The sequence below is a fragment of the Dipodomys ordii genome, unplaced genomic scaffold (assembly GCF_000151885.1).
Source record: "Dipodomys ordii isolate 6190 unplaced genomic scaffold, Dord_2.0 Scaffold55, whole genome shotgun sequence".
NCBI classification, from domain to species: domain Eukaryota; kingdom Metazoa; phylum Chordata; class Mammalia; order Rodentia; family Heteromyidae; genus Dipodomys; species Dipodomys ordii.
In genome coordinates, this window is record NW_012267271.1 from 3,530,668 (window position 1) to 3,552,636 (window position 21,969).

General features: G+C 44.0%; 1 protein-coding gene across 2 annotated transcripts in view; it reads left to right on the forward strand.

The window, feature by feature from the left end:
• Window positions 1-3,066: 3,066 nt before the first annotated feature.
• Ralgps1 (Ral GEF with PH domain and SH3 binding motif 1) overlaps window positions 3,067-21,969 on the forward strand; it is a 204,777-nt gene continuing 185,874 nt past the window's right edge. For both annotated transcript variants that reach the window (XM_013021443.1, XM_013021444.1), the window contains exons 1-3: window positions 3,067-3,178; window positions 5,711-5,818; window positions 14,182-14,232. In XM_013021443.1, coding sequence (XP_012876897.1) covers window positions 3,122-3,178; window positions 5,711-5,818; window positions 14,182-14,232 — 216 coding nt within the window. In that variant the 5' untranslated portion in view covers window positions 3,067-3,121. The remainder of the gene's footprint in view (window positions 3,179-5,710; window positions 5,819-14,181; window positions 14,233-21,969) is intronic.

Genomic DNA, 21,969 nt, shown 5'->3' on the forward strand with positions numbered 1-21,969 from the left:
CCTGACCTAGTTGTGGCAATCCTATTTGAACTGAGCTGAGCTAGGCTGAGCTGGCTGTCTCCCTTCAAGCTGCTCTGTTTTGGCTTAGGATGGATGACTGGGTTGGACTTAGAAGCCCAGCCTGTTTCTCTCATTTAGTCTGGTTTCAGACAATTCAGGGGGCCTGACCTAGTCTTGAGTTGCTTCTGAGTGCTTGAGCTGGGTTGACTTTCCATCTCAGGTTTTGGACTCTCTGTTTTGAAGTCTGGGCCTGTCATGGGGGTTTCTCTTGGCGGGTCAGGTCTACGTAACTGAGAAACTTTCCACGGGTTCCTCACCATCCTGTCTTCTGCATGGGAAATCCTCAGTGCTTAATATCAGGACTAATTAATCTTACAGTTTCTCCTGTCATATGCTAGTATGATTTGTATTTGGTTATTTCACAGATTAATGATAAACATTCAAGTTGAATCATCATCATGAAATAGCTTTGAGTGCTTCGTTTAAATGTCATACTTTTGAAGTTTCTGGAGCTGTGTACCTGCCACCAGCATCCAGTTCTAAAACATTTTTTATCATTCCCCAAACACCCTTGTGTCCATGTGTAGTCTCCTGTTATGTGCATTTTGTCTCTTTAAATTTGCCTTTTCTGGACATTTCCAAAGATGGAATCATACATTCTTTGGATCTGACTTCTTTCACAAATCATATTTTTGAGGTCTAATCCTGTTGTAGCTTGCATCAGTATTTCGTGTCTTTTTATAGTTGAGCATTATTTCATTGTATGGGTATATGGCACAGTTTATTTGCCAGCTGATAGACATTTGAATGGTTTCCAACATTAGGCTGTTATGAGTAATGCTGCTGTAGACATTCTGTACATTCCTCTGTGATATATGTTTTCATCCTTTTTAGGTAGATACCTAGGAATAGAATTGCTGGACTGTTTTGTTTAACTTTGTAAAAAAAAACTGCCAGATCATTTTCCAACGTTATTGTACCATTTTGCCTTCCAGCAGCAGTGTATGAGAATTTCATTTTCCCATGTCCTTGCCAACACTTGGAATGGTCTCTTTGTTCCCCATCCCTCCCTCTAGCTTTCCTTCCTCCCTTCCTCTCTTCTTTTCTTTGTGGTATTGGGAACCAAAGCCAGGGTTTGTGCATGTTATGGTAACACTTTTATCACAGAGCTGTATCCCCAGCCCCTGTTTATGATTTTGGTGTTCTAATTCTAGTCATCTTAATGAGTGTGAAGTAGTAGGTCTTCGGGATTGTAATTTGTATTTCCTTTATTAGGTATTAATATATTTTCATTTTCTTTTCTTTTTTGTCCTAGAGCTTGAACTTGGAGCCTCTTGATTTCACTTGGCTTTTTCCAAGGTAATACTCAATCACTTGAGCCACAGCTCCATTTCCCATTCATATATTTTCTTTCCTGAGAGATGGCAGGTTTTGTTGTCACTACTTTTCTTTTTTTTTTTTCGGTCAGTTGTGGGGCTTGAACTCTTTGTACTCAAGGCCAGCACTCTACCAGTTGAGCCACAGTGCTACTTCCAGTTTTTAAGTGGTTAATTGGAGATAGTCTCACGAGGACTTTTCTGCCCAGGCTGGTTTTGAACTGTGATCCTTAGATCTCAGCCCCCTGTGTAGCTAGGATTAGAAGGGTGAGCCACCAGCGCCCGGCTAATGATGTGGCAACTTTTTAAAGCAGAGACAGCCATGAATTTATTACCTTTGGTGGCAGGGAACATGCGTTTTCCTGGGAAAAACTGATTAAGCAATGAATGCTCTCAGCCCATTCCTGCTCCTTACTCATAAAAGAGGTTTTAGGTTCTCTAGCTCAGCTTTTTCCTCTTTACCTGGACAGTTGTTCTTTCTTTTTTTGTTAAGTAAATTATCCAGCATTCGGAATAGTTAAGAGAATAGTTGGAGATATATAGGGTGAAGTGGTGATTATGACATCATATTGTCTGTTGGACTTGAGTCTCTCATGCTCTTGGGGCCTGTGTCTGAGCGGTGGGAGACAGAGACATGTCAAGGGGGCTGGCACTTTGCATCTTCCCTGATAAACCCAGGATGAGGTCTTGCCCTCCAGGACTGACCTCCTCATCCTCCAGAGATTAAGTGTGTCTAGAGTCCAGTTCATCATCTTTCCCTACAAACGGAGTCACTCCTATTCCTTTCTTGATGAAGGACACACATCCGTCTGGCAGTGCCCCACAACAAGCACCTCAGCTATGACCTATTCCCTTGCCTGGTTAATTGCAGTGGACTTCCAACCTGTGCCCCTCCATTCCCCATCTTCCCTCCTTTCCTGGTCACTTTCCTGCTGGAGTGCTGTTGGTGGTGCATCTGGGTTTTGTGGCGATGGATGCTTGTGTGATGGTACATGTGGTGTGGGAGCAGCCTGCTCCGCACTGTGTTGTCCAGCCACAGGAGCCAGACTGGATTTGGAGTGGGTCTTGAATGATGATGCAATGTGCACAGCATGAGCAAAGGCAATCTGTGGGACAGGATATAGTGACAGGACCTCCCTCCAAGTGGTAGGAGGGTTAGATGGCACATGATGAGTGCTTCGTGGGGGTCAGCTGCCATTTGGGTTGGGGCGATGGAGCAGTGAGGTGCCAGGGGAGCAGGACCAGCTGATCTTCACTCCTCCTTTGCCCCTTCCCCCGCTGTGTACACTCGCTTGCCCGTGAGGGCCAGGCATGGTCAGAAAATGGTTGCGCAGGCCAGGTGGGACTGCAAGCCACAATGCAAGGGCAGCCACTGCTCAGTCCTGCTAATGGCTGCCAGGCAGAGATATGGACCCATGCTGCCAGAAAAGCCAGAGTCTGAGTACTGTGTGAAAGTTTCCAGTTTTTAGATGTTGGTAATTAATTTAAAATAGACTGAGTTCTGTACAAGCCCTACAATCTGCCCCTGTGGGCCATAGTTAGCTTGAAGACCAGCCACTGATGACCTTTCTTTCAAGGTGTCCCCTGGGTGATTGGCTTCAGTTGTCAGCACAGCTGTCCCCTGAGAGGGTTCCATTGGGTTTGAAGCCTGGTTTTTATGAGCCCCTTTGCCTTGCAGGACTGACTCTCAGGCAGGTTATGTCACCGGCAGAGGCTGCCCTGAAGCTCCCCGCGGCCTGGAGACTATGTACAAGAAGAATGGTCTGATGGCTAGCGTGTCAGTCACCTCCGCCACTCCACAGGTATGGAGGCTGCAGGGACCGGGTGGCCAGGTGGAAGGAGCCTGCTGGCTGGGCTGGTGCATGAATACTGCCATTCTTAGCATGCCCAGTCCTGGTTCACACCAGGCGTGAGATTTGGGAGGCAGTCAGCCCTGAGGATCAGTGTGTTTTCTGAAGTCATTCTCTTCAAAGAAAAACAAATACCTGTCCAGTCCAGCCATGGCAAGTGCCACATTCCATTTTGGTGGCAAGAAGGGATCAGAGCTTTCCCAGGAAAATCTACTGCCGATTATAAATAAGTCACACATTCTGGAATGAAGTCAGACTGAAGTCATTCCAGCTGGCCCCTGTTCTTATTTACCTTGTTCTGTAGGAAATGGCTGTAAAGGCCTGGTGGTCTGGGCCCGGCCCCTGTGCAGGGCTTAGGGACTTGCACTCCAAGCTCAGTAATGGAATAGATGTAGGGAGGACAGGTGTCATCTGAGGCCTGGTGCCTCTGTGTCTAAGGAGAATGCCAGCTCCTGTGATACAATGTTGGCCCTGAGATCACCTATCTAGCAGGGATTTTGAAATGATGTTGGATAACTAGCCAGTAACTGCAACTAGTTTATTTCCCATAAAACTCTCAAAAAAGCCTTTGTTTTGATCTCTAATCTTGAAATCAAGCTTGTAGGTATTTAAAAAATTCTCCAGCAAGGCCAGTATAGTTTAAATAAAGTTGCTGCATCATCATCATCATCATCAACAACAACAACAATAACAACATCATCATCATCATAATCAGTGAATACGTTTGGAGCAACATTTGATTATACTAGTCTCTTTGTATAGCGTGTGTTTGAGGCAGGTACAATGGTATTACAGGAAAGTTGTAGAACTTGAAATCTCAGAAATAGACTGGTAGCTAGAGGAATAGACTTCCCCTTCCAGGATGGAGATGTAGCTCAAATGGTAGGACAAATGTGTAAGGCTAGGAGTTTAAGCCCCAGTATCTCTGGTGGAAAAAAAGGAAAGAAAAGGAAAAAAAAAACAGGAAAAGAACTTAGGTTTCTGTTTTCATATATACGTTACACTCCACCTAGAAAAGAAGGAACTTCTTTCATTATCTGTGTGTGTACTGCATGTATACATATGAGTATACATAAATACACTGTCGCATTCTGCTCTCTGAATCCATGGGGTCTTCTAACCATGGTTTAAAAACATTGGAGGGCTGGGAAGGTGGCTCAAGTTTAAATCTTAGGATTGCCAATGGGGCAAAAGAGAGAGAGAGAGAGAGAGAGAGAGAGAGAGAAGAAAAAAAAGATACCTAGGAGTTGAGTTGTAAGAACATCTTCATAACACAGGCCTGCTGAAGCTGGCGGGTTACCTTCCTGCTCCTCCTTTCACTCTCCCATTGCCAGTGGTTACTATTACCTTCCCTCTCTGGCCCCAAAACATCCTTTTTTTGTTGTTGTTGGTCGTGGGGCTTGATCTCTGGGCTTGGGCGCTGTCCCTACGCTCTTCAGCTCAAGGCAAGTGCTCTACCGCTTGAGTGACAGCACCACTTCCAGTTTTCTAGCGGTTTATTAGAGATAAGAGTGTCATTGATTTTGCTGCCCAGGATGGCTTTGAACCGTGATCCTCAGATCTCAGCCTCCTATGTAGCTAGCCCAAAACATTCTTGTCTCCAGTAAGATTGCAGTATTTTTTCAGATCTAGCCATTTTGGAATGAATGAAGTAAAGAAGAATTAATAAAAATATTTTCTCTAACCTACACTGTGAGATATTGAGGGAAACCACTAACTCCTTCTTCAGGAGTTAGGTGTATAGAACTGTTTAGGAAGAGGACACAATTTGGGGTGGTAAGCCTGTTGGATTCACAAACATGGACATGTGAAGCAAATGTGTATAGCATTCTGGGATCCATATAGTGAGCACATTCTGGGATCATGAGATAGGCCATCCTTGAGGAGATTCAGCTTGCTTCTTTATGAGACCCCCATTCTTCACAGGCAGGATGCAGAATCCTTTACAAGAAAGACTTCTAAATGTGACTTGTACATGACCTGCAAAGCTGAGTGGTTACCCCCTAAGGCCTTCTGAGGTGCACTGGGTGATGAGTTCCTCTCCAAGAGAAAATGGCCCAGGTCTACTATTCTCTTTTAGTCTCTACAGATGGATGGAAGCCATGGTCTCATGCATGCTCCAAAGCTGAGCTACAACCTCTTCCCCCCCACCCCAGCCCTGTGCTCTTCCCCCATGTCTATACTGCTGGCCAGAAGCAGGAGTGGTAACTGATAGTATATGTTTTGAGGTCAGATAGGAAAGCAGCTTCACAGCTGAGATGCCTCCACTTCCATTACTGTAAAATGGGGCCAGTAATGGTGTGCACAGCTGGGGTGCCCTTGAGAACGAGATGAGGTCAGACATGTGGAGGGTCTCAAGTGCTAAGTAAAGTTCTGGGAGCTCTTTCATTGTTCTTTTCTGTCATTCTTGCACCCTCTGCTCGAGGTCTGGGAGCAATGATTCCATGCCAGTCACTCAGATGCCATCGTCTGTGTTCTCCACAGGGCAGCAGCAGCTCAGACTCGCTGGAGGGCCAGAGCTGCGACTATGCTAGCAAGAGCTACGACGCTGTCGTCTTTGACGTCTTGAAAGTGACTCCCGAGGAGTTTGCCGTAAGTGCCACAGATGTGATAGGGTGGAGACACTGTCGGACAGGGTGCTAGAGAGAGATGCTACTTGAAGCTTTCTGTCGGGGTTGTAGATGCCCTGTAGACCCAATGACAGGGGAGTGCAGAATTTATGTACCATGCAGACTTGAAAAGAAGCTTTTGTTCTAGAAATAACCACCAGGGAAGGTGTGGGCAGTGTACACAGCAGTAGGTGAAGGGAGTGCGCTGCAGCGCAGCTTATGGAGCACATAGAGCATGCACATGTGTTCGCATCGGGTCTACACCTGTGTTTATTCAGTAGAGCCAAACGTGTTACTTGCTATAGGTTTTTTTTGCACTTTATAATTTCCTGCAATGACAGATAATATTGTTTGGGCAATTATTTATATTTTAAAAATTGTTTTTCTTCAACCAGTATTGGTGCTGGTTTGACCAAGGGGTGGTCCCTCAGGTGAACAGAGCTGGCTCCTTGTTTTGGCACGACTTGGTTTCCTCCTTTTGGGCTTCGTGGTTAGAGGGAATATATTGACTCTGAGGTGACCTTTTGTGTGATTTGGGGCAAATTTCAAGGGCTGTGTTTCTCTGCAGGACCATGGAAGTGTTCCACCACACCCACTTTCCTTGTCCCTTATGGTATGGAGGCTTTGTGACACATGAACCAGCTGTGCCATCCTAGGTCCCCTCGTTCACTCTGTGCCAGGCTGTGCTGGGGCCTTGGTGTGTCCACGGGATCCATTTAAAACCTGCTTGAAAATTTTCTCCCATTAGAATGAGACCCAGAGTTGCCCCTGGGGCCAGATCTCTCCAGCCATGCTCCTTGCTTCCTCTTCCCATGCCTCTCCAGCTCTGTACTGGCTGTCTTTTCTCTCCATACTTGCTGACAGCTTCTTGTCTCACTTGTCCTTTGGTCCAGCTGTTTGCTTTGTCTTCATTTACATGTCAGTGTCAGGGAGGGCTGGCCTCAGGCTGATTGTAGCATCCTTCTATCCCTCTCCTCTTACTCTGCTTTTCTGCAGGACTCCTGTTATTACCTATACTCCTTTATATAACACTGGCTTTTTATTTTTCCTCCCCTTGAATATAAACTCCCCAGAGATAACTGACTTGTCTATTATTCCCCCCACCACACACCAGTGCCCCAAATATACCTAGCTCATAGTAGGTACTCAGTAAACTCAGGTACCCTTAAATGATTCAGTTCTTCCAACAGCCCGGTGAACAGATAATTAGCTACCATTTTCTTTCTTTTTCTTTTTGCTACTTGTGGTACTGGGGATTGAATTCAGGGCCTTGCACATATGAGGCAAGCATGCTACCCTTGAGCTAAACCCCCATCCTCACTACTGATTGTCTGATAGAGAAACTGAAGATACATTGTCTTATGTGAATCTTATAGCTGGCTGTTTGCAGAGCCAAGTCTGAAACCCTCGAATTGTCCAGGAGGTAATAGTTAGGAGGCAATAGTAAAGTAATAGTTAGGAGGTAATGCTAGGAGGTAATAGTAAAAGGAGCTCCCATATTGGACATGTATTACATTGTACTAAATGTTTTACATGCCTTATATAATTTTCTGTTCATGACAGCTTTATAAATTAGGCACAATTATTATTCCTAACTGATGGATAAGCAAATCACTGCCTCTTCACATAGACAGTAGGTGTCCTATCTCATGTTTAACACTGGCTCTATCTGAATATACTTCAAGCCACATATCCAGTTCAAACCTCCAAGTAACCATATTGAAAAAAAAAAGCAAAGAGTTGCTGTAAATAATAGTATATACAAATATGAAAGAAATCTCAAAAGGAAGCCAGGCGCTGGTGGCTCACGCCTGTAATCCTAGCTTCTCAGGAGGCTGAGATCTGAGGATCACGGTTCAAAGCCAGCCCCGGCAGGAAAGTCCGTGAGACTCTTATCTCCAATAAACCACTAAAAAACTGGCAATGGTGCTGTGGTGTAGTAGAGTGCTAGCCTTGAGTACAAAGAGGCTCAGGGACAGCACCCAGGCCCTGAGTTCAAGCCCCAGGATTGGCACATAAACACATGAAAAAAAAAAAAAAGAACACCCTCCCCCTAACCCAATTAATAAATGGGCTAATGAGCTAAAGAGACTCTTCTCAGAAGAAATAAAAATAGCCAATAGCCACATGAAGAAATGCTGAACATCTCTGGCCATAAAGAAAATATAAAACAACATTGAGATTCCAGTTCACTCCAGTTAGAATGGCCATTATCAAGAAAACAAATGATAACAGATGCTGGTGAGGATGCAGCCAAAAAAGAGTCTTAATATACTGTAAGTGTGAATGTAACCCCGTTCAGCCACTCTAGAAAGCAGTATGGAGGTAGTTCCTCAAAACACTAAACTTAGAGCTACCCTATGATCCAGCAGTTCCAGTTCTGGGCATTTATCCAAAAGATTACAAACCAAGTTACAGTAAAGCCACCCACACAACCATGTTTATTGCAGCACTATTCACAATAGCCAAAGTATGGAATCAGCCCAGATACCCCAGGACAAATGGATCAAGAAAGTGGTATATTCACACAACGGAATTTGTACCATTTGTAAAGAAGTGGAAAGACCTGGAAAAAAATTATGTTAAATGAAGTAAGTCAGGCCCAGAGAGATTTAGATTACAAACTTATAAGGAAATACATTGGGTGGTATGCAAGTGTATTCAAATGTGTCAACTGAAATATAGTAGATTCATGGGAGAACTCAACTAGTGTAATTCCTTGGAAAGGCAAAGTCAAAGTTCAGCAAAATAAGACATTAGGAAGTGGGTACTTGAAATGGGTGGGCTGGGGTCACAGGGAAAGGGGTGGAAAAATTAAGAGGAGAAGAAGAGGAGAGTGCAATCAAGAACTGAATGTATATCATGCAAAATTAATTCTGATTTTTCTGGAGTTAATTGGGGTAGGAGGCTCATGGACTTTCCTCCCTGGACTGGCTTCATACCTTGATCCTCAGATCTCAGCCTTCTGTGTATGTAGGATTACAGGTGTGAGCCACCAGCACCTGGCTAAAATCTTTTTGATTATACCTTTTTAGGTTATTTAGATTTTTGCTATTATAGCTAAGTAAGCATCTAGATTTCTATCCATATCTATATAGAATTATATTGTCTAGGCCTTAATATAGTCTTTTTATATGCAGTGTTTTTCTTCTGCATGTGTCAATAGTATGTTCATTTCACTCTTTAGGAAATAATATTATGCATTGGGTAAACCAGAAAAATTACTGTAAAAAACAGTGTTTGGATAATTAGCAAATCCAAGTGTGAACTATGTGTCAGACAAGAAACGGTCTTGATCTTAGAAAATCTGTAGTGAAGTATTTACGGGGAAAGAACACTAGATAGCATAATTATTGCCAGCTTAGTTACTCAAAAGAACAGAGTAAGTCATGTCCCCCTCATCATGGGGTACTGGTGGATAACCACTGCTACTTCCTGTGGAACATATATGGTCAGTCATGTGCTTCCTGTGCCTCTGGGAGTGGGTAGACTTCAGGAACAGATCTCAGTAGTGGACTCCTTCTTGTTCTGTTCTTATGGGCCTTCATGGCTATGTATTGTATTGGTGGAGTGATCTAACATGCAGATTTTAGGGTGTCTTCTACTATAAAACCTTGTATTGATTTTTCAGCACTTTTTTCCCTTGTCTGTTTGGAGTCTAGGGAGACCCTCATATTAAGGCTGTGCCTAGGAAGAGAGGTGTTACTCAAACACCCCTAGAGGCGAGAAAAGCTATGGTCACCAATTATAAAATCCACTTTTTTTTTCTTTTTGGCTATTCAACTAGCTTACCCCTTTCTCTGTAGGGAGAGAGCCACACTGTGACTTGTCCAATAGATTTCCAATCTGTAGGATTCTTCTCTACTGACAGGTTTTGTAATGTAGTAACTGGCCATTTCCCTTAAAAACCTGGGTTTTGTAGAGGGTCCTGGCCAGAAGGGACTAGGACTAAGGGAGGTATTGCCAGGTGACAGCTTTCTGGGGCACTCTGTATCAAGGCTTTATTTCCCCAAAAAGAAGCCACTAAGAGACTTAGTCATGAGTGTTTCTGTTCAGCTCCATTATTGGGTGCACTTACTGATTAGAAACAAGTATGGGACGAGTCCTGGCCTCACCCCTCAGACCTCCCGATGGCCACCTCTCCCTTCAGGTGTATGATGTGTGTGACAGGCTTCCTCTGCCTTGCACACCTCACAAGCAGCAATCTCTTTATAGTACTTTGGTATTGGGATAAAATGGCATGAAGCTCATACTCTGGTAACTTTTACCAGAGTATTTTAGCTAGTATAGCCTCAGGCTGTATCCTACATCCATTTTGGTCAAGGTTGAGCCGTTAAGGATGAGGGAGTCCTTTATAAACCCCCTCACTAGGTGCCAGGACAACCAATCTATTTTTGTCTGGTGCCACTGCCTGTTGTGAGGTTGTATAGAACACCTAAACACACTTTTTGACCTAGGGTCTGAGCAGAGATCAGAAGATTTCTAAACTTAAGCTATCCAAAACAGCTCAGAATATAAGGTTGGCATTAATGCCCTTCCCCAAACCTAGAAATTTAGTAGCAGAGTCTAGAATGGATGTCAGTGGAAAGGAAGTTTTCTCATTTTCACATTGGCAGACTTTTGGTTTTTTTCCTAAATGATACTGCAAACATCCTGCTGGTTCTCCTGGATAGGAGGAGTTAACTTGAACAGCAGGAGAGATTTCCAAGACCCTCTGAGCTTTTGGCTCAAATCTCCTGTTTTCACCAGGTCTTTCTGTTCCCCAGTGTGGCAGAATTAATGCAAATATCAGGAGCACTTGACTAACAATCCTGATGAGTCTGGCAGAAGAAATGGAAGTCTGTTTGTACTGCCCTGCCCAGGATATAGCTCTGAGCTCTGCAGCTGTAGACTAGGACAGGGCCTGTAGGCTTGTGGGACTCACAAGCTATTCCATACCCAGATCACCTGGGCTGGAAGGTTCTGTTGATGTCATCTGCCCCCTTGCCACAGAGTGGGAACTGGCATGGAAGAGCCTGGATTCCCCTTGTGCCACCTTCTGTTGGCTTGCCATGCTTCCATTAGCATTTCATCTCTGTGCCCATAAGGAGCGCTATCCCCTGCTAGGGGACAAAGAGGCTGAAGCCCCTGCTCATTCCTTCTCCCATTCATCCCTGGCCTGTGTCTTGTGCTTTCCAAGATCCCAGTGGTCTCAAACTACTGCCAAGAGCTGGCTACAGTTCTGTACCTGAGCCCTGGATTGTAGTCAGTGGCGACACACCTTATGTATTGTTTTTTCTAAGTGTATTTTTGACAGGAGGCTTTTTGCTGCCTCAATTTTACCACCTCCTTTCAATTTTCTCTGAAGTAGCTTCAGTGCATGGGTGACCAGCCAAGCCAGCACTGCCTTGTTTCTTAGTTCCTGTATTGGTTTCAAGTCATAAGTTCACATGCTGATTCATGGCTCCATCTCTGTGACTTGCCTTTTGCTAATCTTTATCTCTTCCTTCATATATTTATTGAGCATCTGTTAGGCACCAGGTATTCTACACCCTTATTTTAAATTTTCACCAAGGTCCTGAAGGATAAGTGTTACTATCACCACTTTCTAGATGTGGCACTTGAGACTGGAGAAGTTAAGTCATATGTCAGAGAGCATTGCTATTACGTGACAGTGTCGAGATATACTCCCAGGCTCTGTGGATTACAGACCCCAAGTTTGCTCCACTGGACAGGTTCAGTGGATAGAGGCATCCAAAGGTCCTCCGCTCTTCCTTTTCCCTGGCCTGTCAGAGAGGCCTGTTGTTAACTGACATCTGTTATCCCATGTGACAAGTGGAAGGAGATAGAATTGTCAGCAAGAATGTCTTTTTTTGCTGTCCCTAGACGATTTTCTAATTCTGAGGATGGCCTTTTAACTTGATACATTTATTTTTTCTCTAATGATGGCATTGGTAGCATTAAACTGACTGTGGTAAAGGACCAACCAGTTCTTTCATTTCCAGTCTGTTGAGGCCTGATACTTAGAAAATATGACAGATATGTGTGGCTGTATCAGATTGCCATGGGAGTTTTCCAGGGCGTGCGCTCTGTTTTGTACCGATCTCTAGGAGTGAATGGTTCAGGGACTTAGACCAGTTTCTGCAGGCATCTTGAATAGCATGTTACCATATAATGTAAACGTATCAAAAGACAAGTATAATTTCTTCAAGCCACAATTTAAAAATAAATTTAAATTTAGTGTAGAAAATCCTTGTTTATCATTCTGATTTTTAGTATTTAACCCCAACTTTGAAAATTAGCATACATTAGTCATATAAGGGGGTTCCATTGGAACATTCCCACACGTGTATACAATGCATCCTAATCAATCACACCCCCACTCACCTCCACCCTTTTCCTGTTTCCAAAACAATTTCAAGTTTCATTGTTCTGTTTTTATACATGTAAACAACTTGCACCACTTAAGACAACTTTTTAAATTAGAAAAGTAATTCATTCATGAAATAAAAATCAATACAGTGCAAAAATTTCCAAACTAAAAAAAAATGTTCCCTTACCCTGGGTCCCACCCTCCAAGTAACTCTGTTAACTTTTTAGTTGAAAGTTCATCTCACAGTCAGAAAGAAGGGTGTGGATGGGGATTTATGAGGTGGGAAAGGGATGGGAGAGGCATTTCAGAAATTTCCCTTATCTCTCACCAGCTATAAAAACCCAACTTGAAACAGATTAAAGACTTAAATGTAAGACCTGAAACTATGAAATACTAGAAGAAAACACAGAGGAAATGCTTCAGGACATTGGAATGGGCAAGGTTTTTTGTTTTTGTTTTTTAATAAAACCTCAAAAGCACAGAAATGAAAGCAGTAATAGCTGACTAAGATTATAGGACCTGAAGAAAGCTTTTGTATTGTGAAGGAAATAATCATCAAAGTGAAGAGACAAGAGAGGTGCCAGTGGCTCATGCCTATAATCCTAGCTACTCAGAAGGCTGAGATGTGAGGATTGTAGCCCAAAGCCAGCCCAGGCAGGAAAGTCCGTGATATTCCTATCTCTACTAAACTACAAGAAAAGCTGGAGTGGAGCTGTGCTAGACTTGAGCACAAAAGCTCTGGGACAGCACCCAGGCCCTGAGTTCAAACCTTAGGACTGGCAAAGAAAAAAAAGTGAAGAGACAACCTATACACTGGCATGTGGTTACTTGTCTAGAATGTCTAAGTAACTTTAAAAACCTCAATAGCAATAAACATAACCCTAAAACCTGATTAATAAATGGTCAAAAATAGACATTTGTCAAAAGAAAACCTATAAATGGCCAGCAGGAACCTGAAAGAATCCTCAGCATCAGCCACCATTAGGCAAATGCAAGTCAATACCAGAGTGAGATACTATCTATTCCAGGAAGAATGACTGTTAATTGAAAAGATAACAAGTGCTGGCAGGGACTTAGAGATAGGAAACCCTCGTACACTTTAGTAGGAATGTAACTTGGTGTAGCTGTTACAGAAAACAGTATGGAGGTTCCCCAGAAAGTTAAAAATAGAACTATGTATGACCTGGCCACTCCCACTTTTGAGTGTAAATCTAAAAAAAATCAGTATGTCAGAGACACCCGAATTCCCCTGTTTATTGCAGCACTATTTATAATAGGCAAGAAATGGAATTAGCCTAAGTGTCTATCAGTTGATGCATAGATCAGAAAACTTTGGTATGTACACAGAAGGAATAATATTCAGCCATAAGCAAAGCACGGAATCCTGTTATTTGTGGCAGTGTGGATGGAACGGGAGGGCATTATGTTAGTGACGTGAGCCAGGCACAGAAAGACAAACAGAGTATGATCTCACTACTATGTGGAATCTTAAGAAGTTACTCTTAGAGAAGTTGAGAGTAGAATGATGGCTTCTAGAGGCTGAGGAGCAGAGGAGGGCGGGGTAGGGAGAGGCCGATCAGTGGGGACCAGGTCACTGTTAGTAGGAGAGAGAAGTTGTAGTGGGGTTGTTTCATAGTAGACAGCAACTGTGTACTGTGCATCTCACAAAGCCAAAAGAGAGGATTTGGAATGTTTTTACCATAAAGAAATGGTAAATGCTTCAGAAGATAGATATATTTAACCTGATTTAAATTAAACATTACACAACATATATATACATGTTTCAAACTACCATGTAATACCCATCATGTAATAACCATCAGTTAAAATGAAAGTTTTATGCGTTTATCCATTAAAGGAATTTGAATTTATAAGAAGCGCTCTCTTTTACTCTATTCTGTATCATGAGAGGAGTATAGTTTCTGGGTCTGAAGTGATGTGGCAGTTGTCTTTGATGTCTAGCATTTCCTAACATGGACTCTCTTTTGTTGCAGAGCCAGATCACGCTCATGGACATCCCCGTGTTTAAAGCCATCCAGCCAGAGGTCTGTACTTCGCCCTTTTTTACTCTCTCACTAATGCTGTGGTGGGAAAAGAGAGTACAGTCAGTCACTCTCGGAGTGACTCATTTTCTCACTTTCTCTCTTGGAATCTATAGATGGTGTGTTATCGGTTTAGGCCTCTTTCCATTTTCACCGCTGCCCATTGTTTGAGTCCAGTGTTGGGGTTCTGTAGAGAAAGCCAGTTGTCTGGTGTATGCAGGCAGGTTGAGCAGTCATTACCCCAGGCCTGATGCCAGAGAATCAGCATAGATCTACTCCTCCATGTCCCAGGCTGGCCTGGCCAAAGAGTGTCAGGAAAGGCATGTGAGGGTGGATTCTAGAGGCCTTCCTTTTTGCTGATCCCACATTCTTGGTGGCCGCCTTGCTTGTTATTGAAACCAGTTGCCATAGCAAAATGCTTACATATTTTATGTTAAAAGTGTATGTATGTTTTTAGAAACAGTAATGGGAAAAGAGTTGATTTTAGTCTTTAAAAATTCCTGGAAATGTCTGGCAATTGGTAACAATGAGGCTTTAGTTATTTTCTCCAAGGTTTCATGTTTTTGCTACCAAATAACAGAAATCCATTTCAAAGTAGCTGAATAGGCAGAAGAGAACTTTATCCCCAGGAGAGAGGTCACCTCACAGAACCATGTGTGAGCAGCTGGAGGGCCCTTCAAGACATGGGCAGGCTCCGATTCCTGCTTTTGTGCCCTCTCTCCTGCCTGCTTTCCCATCTGTGCATCCTATTTGACCTCCCCAAAGGACCACATCTACATGATCCCCATTTAAGCAGATATCCCAGGCTAGCCCAGTTTAGTTGTGTCCATTGCCAGTCCAGTCACCTGAGGTTAAGATGAATAAACACGACCGGGGCATCATCCTTGGGGATGAGTTGTAGATCTCAGAAAAGGAGGGTGAAAGTATGGTGGGAGGATAGGCCAAAGTGTTTGCTGCAACCCAATTCCAGAACATTCCTAGCTTTGCAGTACAATGACTGTGAGACTGAGAGTGACTGCATGTCCCAATAAAAGCCAGACAAAGTATCTAAGCCTCTCCAGAGCAGGTATCTATTTATTACAAATTCCAACGAAATGATGTGCTGGCTGTTCTCAGCATGTACCCGAAGATGTCGTGGCAGTTTGAGTTTGTGTGTGTTCTGTCCATTACGCTTGGGGAGCCAACCTCTGTGTGCTTGTTTGAACTGGCTGACTTCATCTTTTTCTGTTTTTTTTTTTCCTAATGTGGAACAATTCATTGTTTCTAATAAACAACCCACTACCTCTTGGAGCTCTTGAGTGGAGTTTGGTGTGAGGGTTATCTTCGGTCTCAACTAAGGCATTTCTGATGTCCTCTGCTTAGCTGTGATCTGGAACAGTGTAGACATTTGGGGTTTTTGTTCTTTGTCCTGCATATCCTGGGTTTTCAGGTAGCTAGCATCACTGTCCAGGCAGATTGTGGGAGGGAAGTAGGGTATGTGTGTGTGTTGTCTGTCAGCAAGGCCAAGATTGAGACTCTTCTCCTAGGCACCATAATGTGGATATGTACCTTGTCAGGGCATGTCTTGTCTCAAGTTTTAACTAGACATTAAAGTGGAATGTTAGCCTTCAGGAGTTTAGTTTAGAAGACAGCTTTGGAAACATGGGGTTGCCAGTCCCACACACTACACTCTCTCTCTCTCTCTCTCTCTCTCTCTCTCTCTCTCCATATGCCTGCATGGGATCTGAACCTTCACTGTGGTCTGGAAACCAATCAGTACTATTATGTAAAAGTTAACCAGGTGCAAAGTGAGCATTCAGAATGATTGTTTGGAGCCATCTGGAGAAACACAGTCTTGAACTTTTTGGGTATATGACATGCTAAGGGCTTATACCTCATCATCAAAGCCATGGTTCAAAGAAGGAGTCTGGGAACTGCCCTGGCTCTTCTGCAGCTGTTTTTGTTAGCAGATTGAAAACTGGAATTTTTCCTTTGGAGGATGCCTGCCATGATGTGGCTAGAACACCCCAGAGTGGGAAGGGCACAAGTAAAGCACAGTTGGAAGTTGGATATAGTGAGACTTTAGAGGAAGAAGAGGCCAGAAGCTGTGAGCACCACGGGCACCAGGAGTCACTGGGGTCCCAGGAGATCAGGAGGCCTGTAGACCAGTGTCTCTCAAACCCAGTTGAATTTCAGAATGAAAAGAAATACAGAAAAAGGGTTTTCTTGTTGGAGATTCTGACTGCACAGGCTTAGAATGAGTCTGAGGACCTGCTTTTAAACAACTTACCAATATACATGGTCAAGGGTGAGAACTAAGGATACAGTTGACTATAAGACCAGAAGAAATGCGTTTTGTGAAATTCTAATTCCATAAAGCTTTGTCTTTGTCTGATTACTACTGACTGAGACCACTCTCAGTTCAGAAGAATAATTTGGGCCACAGGCTGTATAGTCAGGATGTGGTCCAGGCCTGTTTGAGTCTAGACAGTGTCTGACAAGTGCGACACATGTGGCTCCCATATCTGATGACAGGAATACACCCATTGTACTGGGCTCCCTTGTGGAGGAAAACAGCATATATACCCTCCCTAGACCTGTAAGATCCTGTGGGGGTGGAGGGGTAGAGGGGTAGGGGGTGAGTATTGGTGCTGGCTGGGTTTTGATTAAGTGCTGTGGACTTCTGGGGTTCTCTGGGAGGCAACAGGTGCTTTTCCCACCTGGCCAGTTTGCCAGATGGCCTCAGGTCTCTGCTTTCTCTACCCCTCTCTGAGAGTTATAGTCTTGCTCTCAGCTATTAATACTGAGTGGGGGGTACATAGCAAGAGGAGGGATCAGGAGAGGTAAGATTCCTGCCTTTGGAATCTGGCTACAAAGTGTTCTGGTGAGATCTGGACATTTGGGAATGGTGTTAGAGATGGTTCTGGAAGAAGAATGTTCACATGTATAGATGTATGTCATGGACACTCGCTTTGAAGAGGGAAGTAGGAGAGATTTGAACCTGAAGCCATTTCACCCACAGTCACTAGTCTTTGGTGCTGCCAGGAAGGTAGCTACCTGAGGGCAGAGGGCAGAGATCCTACTTACACAGATGCTTGCTTCTGTGGCCCTGGTTGATTTGCCAGGCCTCTATATCTGAATGCCCTGTGGACCCATGCATGAACACAGGTTTTTAAGTGGATGGATGCTGCTGTAGGCTTGGACAGTGTGCAGACTGTAGGCCAGGCACCTTGGATTAGTTCTTACCATGTACCTGCTGTTGCTGTGTTCATTTTATATATTGGGAACAGGAGGAGGTACTGTAACCTGTTACTTAATTGCCATATTAATCCTCTGTTGCTGTATAACGAATCCTCCCCCAACTGAGAGCTGAAAACATCTCTTGGTTTCTGTGGGGCCAGATATAGGAGTGGCCTCATTTTCAGCCTTCTTAGAAGGCTACAGTCAGGAAATGGACTAGGGCTGCCATCCTCTGAAGGTATAGCTGGGGCTGGAGGCTTGTTTCTGTAGTGGTACTCACCTGACACCTCATCAGTTTGTCCTGGCTGTTAGTGGTGGCCTCAGTTCTTGATATATGGAACCTTCCATAGGACCAATTGACTGTCCTGTGGCATGGAAATGTCCTTGTAGCCTAGAAGATAAGTTTCCAAAGAATAAAAAATCAGGGCTGGGAAGGTGGCTCAGTGGTAGAACGGCCTTGCATGCATGAGGCCCTGGGTTTGATTCCTCAGTACCACATAAGCAAAAATCCGGAAGAGGCTCTGTGGCTCAAGTGGTAGAATGCTAGCCTTGAGCTGAAAAGCTGAGGGACAGCACCCAGACCCAGAGTTCAGGCTCCATGACTGGACCCCCCCCCCCAAAAAAAAGAATAAACAATCAGGGAAAGCAAGCAGAAACTATGATGATGTTTCTGAGCTGGCCTTGGGAGTCATCTCCTCTTCCCAGTGTCTTACTAGCTTTATAGATCAGCCCAGTCCATAAGGAAGGAGGTGGCACAAGGGCTGAGTACCAGCAAGTGGAAATCATGGGAGACATTTTGAAACTGCCTGTCACAGGCACTTAGCTAACAGGTTTAGGCAGTCAGAGCAATTATGGAACTTCAATGATGGGGACCTTTGGTAACTCTGTCACCTCTCTGTCATCATTTCTACATGCAAAGCAGACTGTATTACATACAGAGCATGGTACTAAGTGGCCAGACTGTATGTGCCACCTTCTTTAATGACATACACTTTCAAGTCCATTTAAAGAAAGAGAAACTTAAGCTCAGATCATGTAACTACTACAGTGATTTGTCCTACTTGCTAAGTGAGGGAGTAAGATTTGAATCTGACAGCAGGAGTGGGAATTCATAGCTTCTGTTGCTATTATGGTCATTGTTGCTACTGGGACTATTGTCCCACCCATCAGAAGCCTTTGTTTACTCTAGGACAAATACCCTACTCTACCATTCTCCCATCTTTCTGCCTCATAGTGTCCTCTCATATTTTCTCTCCCTCATATTCTATAGAAGTGTTTGTTGTTAACAAGAGACAGATGAACACTTCTATACTTATACAAATTGAATAATTATTAAGATTTGGCCGTATTTGCTTCATTTACCTCTTTTTGTTTCCAGAAATCTCTGAAAGCAAATGCATAGCAAGTATTTTATTTCTCCAAACTTCAGGTGCAAATCTTAAAAGCTATTCTTGCATAACATCTACCACAACTAGCAGTAATTCCTTGGGATCTAATTAGGAAAAATTCACATTTCCCCAGTTATCTCAAATATATAAATTAAATGAAACACATAAACAATAATGGTATCTATAGCTGCTGAAGTCATGAGCCAGCATGTTGCATGTGGCCATCATGTTTCTCAAATTCCTCCTTTGTTCTAGTGTGGACCATCCTTCTTCCTCTCTGTTACATCCTTAACTTGTCAAAGACTAGGCCCCCTGCACTATGTAATAGTCCACAGTCTGAACACTCTGCTTCCTCCTGGTGATATATCTACTAGCTCTTATTTTCTTTTCACTGCAAGTTAACTCAAAGGTTTGATTGGATTTTGGTTCTTTTAGGAACAATGTGTTATATTTCATAGGTAACTCACATTACAGCATGTATTGAGAGACTGTCACTGTTTCATTGTTGTCCTCTCTATCCCATGAGGTTGGATCAGGAAGGAAGTCTTCAGATGTTTAGTTTTAGCTCTTAAGCCATTATTGGAAAGTCCTGCTACTGCCCCCCCCCCCACACCCATGATCTCAGCCTCCCAACTAGCTACGATTACAGGCAAAAGCCACTGGCACCTGGCTAGAACATAATTATTCTTTCTTCATGCTTGCCATGACTTTGCTGTAAGTGGTGTGTATTTCCCCATCCTATTAACTTTGGGTTTGTCTCTGTGGCTTGGTTTTGCCAGTAGAAATGGGGAAAAAATTGATAGTATGCAGATTCTGAGCTGTGTGATAAGATAGATAGTAAGCTTCTTCTTTATTTTTTTCTGCCTATGTGGTGCTGAGGAATCGAACCCAGGGCCTCATGCATGCAAGGCAAGCGCTCTACCACTGAGCCACCTTCCCAGCCCAGCTAGTAAGCTTCTGCTAGGCCTTTTGAACCTTAATTATCTTGTTTTTTTGTACTTTTACAGTGACACTGGTTTCTAACAATATTAATTACTTTTTTCATTATCCCATCATATATGTGTATATATACATATATATGCATATACGTATTATTTTAAAATAATATCAGAATCACTACTTACTAGCAGGCTGCTGTTTGAAGTTTCTCATTTCTTTGGAATTCTGTTTGTAGTTAGTTCCTTTTGTGCTCTCTTTTCTCTTTTACACACCAGGTGGTCCTTCTTCCTTGGCTTTGCCCCAAAAGATCTTTGGCAGCCCTAGGGCAGAAAAGGAGAGTTATGCTCACTGGTTTTGGAGGCCTCACCCTGAGAGGCCCTGCTGTAATCCTAGTGCCTGGATCACAGTTGATGTTCAATAAATAGCTGCTGAATGAGTGGAGAAGGAATGAATAACCAAATGAGAGGCACAGTGCCACAACACAGCATAATGTGGCTGGGTTCAGGCCCATTGCCAAGGGCGTACCAGCTGAGTGAGTATCAGCAGCAGGATGCCTGTTTTGCAGTGTAGCCCCATCCTCCCAGAGCAAAGGCTTTGCTGGGTGAGCTCAGTCTTTTGAAGAGGCAGATTTTCACATGGTGTTGGTTATGGGGGTGGGAGTAGAACTATGGCTTGTGGGACTTCAGTTTGTTTCTGCAAGGGGGACCACAAGAGCCTCATCCCAGGGCTCAAAGGAAGCTCTGCAGGTAGTGAGTAAAAGGAAATTGGAAGTCACACAAATGGAGCCATCACTGCTGGTTCTGGGGACAAGTGACCAGCTTTATCAAGAGTTGGCAAGTTAGTGCAGATGTAACTTTGCAGCATAATAGTTCGCAGCTGTGTTTAACTTACCCAGTGTGGCTCAGATCCCCCTTCGTATTGTGGTGGATTGGGTTGCAAGGCATGTGTGGATTCCTGGCTCCTGGGCACAGGGTGGGGCCTCATGTGACAGAGGTCTGTCTGCCAAGTCTTGGTGCCTTCAGCCTTCTAAGCAGGCACATTTCAGGGTAGCGTTTTATCCCCACCCCATTTCCTAGGAAATCTGTCCATCATACCCAGTTCTTAGCCTACACAACTACAGGTCCTGAGAGGCCAGTTTAAATGTCAGACCGTATCTGTCATTAGTTTCAACGTGGAGTGATATGCTGTTCTTAGAATGTGCTGGAAATGGGCATCGTCTGTGCTCTGCTCGACCCTATCAAATCTGAACTGCTGATTGCTGTCCCTCAATGCTGAAGAGCAAGGGCTCTGGTCTGACAGGGTTGCAGTTGAGTCTGGCTTTGCCTGACTCATCGTAGAAACCTTGGACAAGTTATATACTCCCTTTATGCTTCAAGTATCTCATTGAAAAATGGAGACAATCCTAGTTTTTAATCTTACAACAGTTCTATAAGAACTCAGTACAATGCTTGCTGTCTGCAGCAAGTTTAGTAACTTGTGGCCATTGTTTTCTACCTGCTGAGTTTCAGCCAGTTCTGTGCACTATGGACTGGAAGGTGCTATTAGGAAGAACATTCAGCAGAGCCTCTGCAGGAGCTAGTGCCCTGGAGAAGTCAGTGTTTGAGCTGCAGAGTGGCTGTGGGCCCTGCACTTGGAAGCCTCAGGCCTGGGTTCACATCTTGGTCCTGCGATTGCCAGCAAGCTGAAGTCCAGAACAGACTTGCACCATTGTGCTCAGAGGGCCACCCTGCACGGAGTGGAGGACTTGGTCTCAAGTGGGGACATCATCACTGGGCTTTGGAAGGTTGAAAAGGCTCATGCCTCTTTGGCAATTTGGGGAATGAGATGGGAACTGGAAAGGGAATTTCAGGCAGAATGAAGTGGCAGACAATGTGTTTAGCAAGATTTAATACTACTTTTGGTGCCTTGTGGTCTGGGGCAAAGGTCAGCCTGCTTTTTTCCCCATTCTGTGGTCCTACAGGGCATCATTGCCAGATACTGGCATGGGCCAAGGGCTTCCCAGAAGTCAGTGCGTTATTCTCCTCCCACTGTAGCTGCATGTGGAGCTGTGGAGGCAGGAGTAAAGGGCCCAGCAGGGCCAGGTGTGATGTGAATGATTCAGTGAGATGGAAAGCCGGTGTTTCCTTCTGTCTTCTTGCTACCCTTGCCAACATTGCTCCATCCATATTGTCAGATTTCCAGTCACTAATCCTAC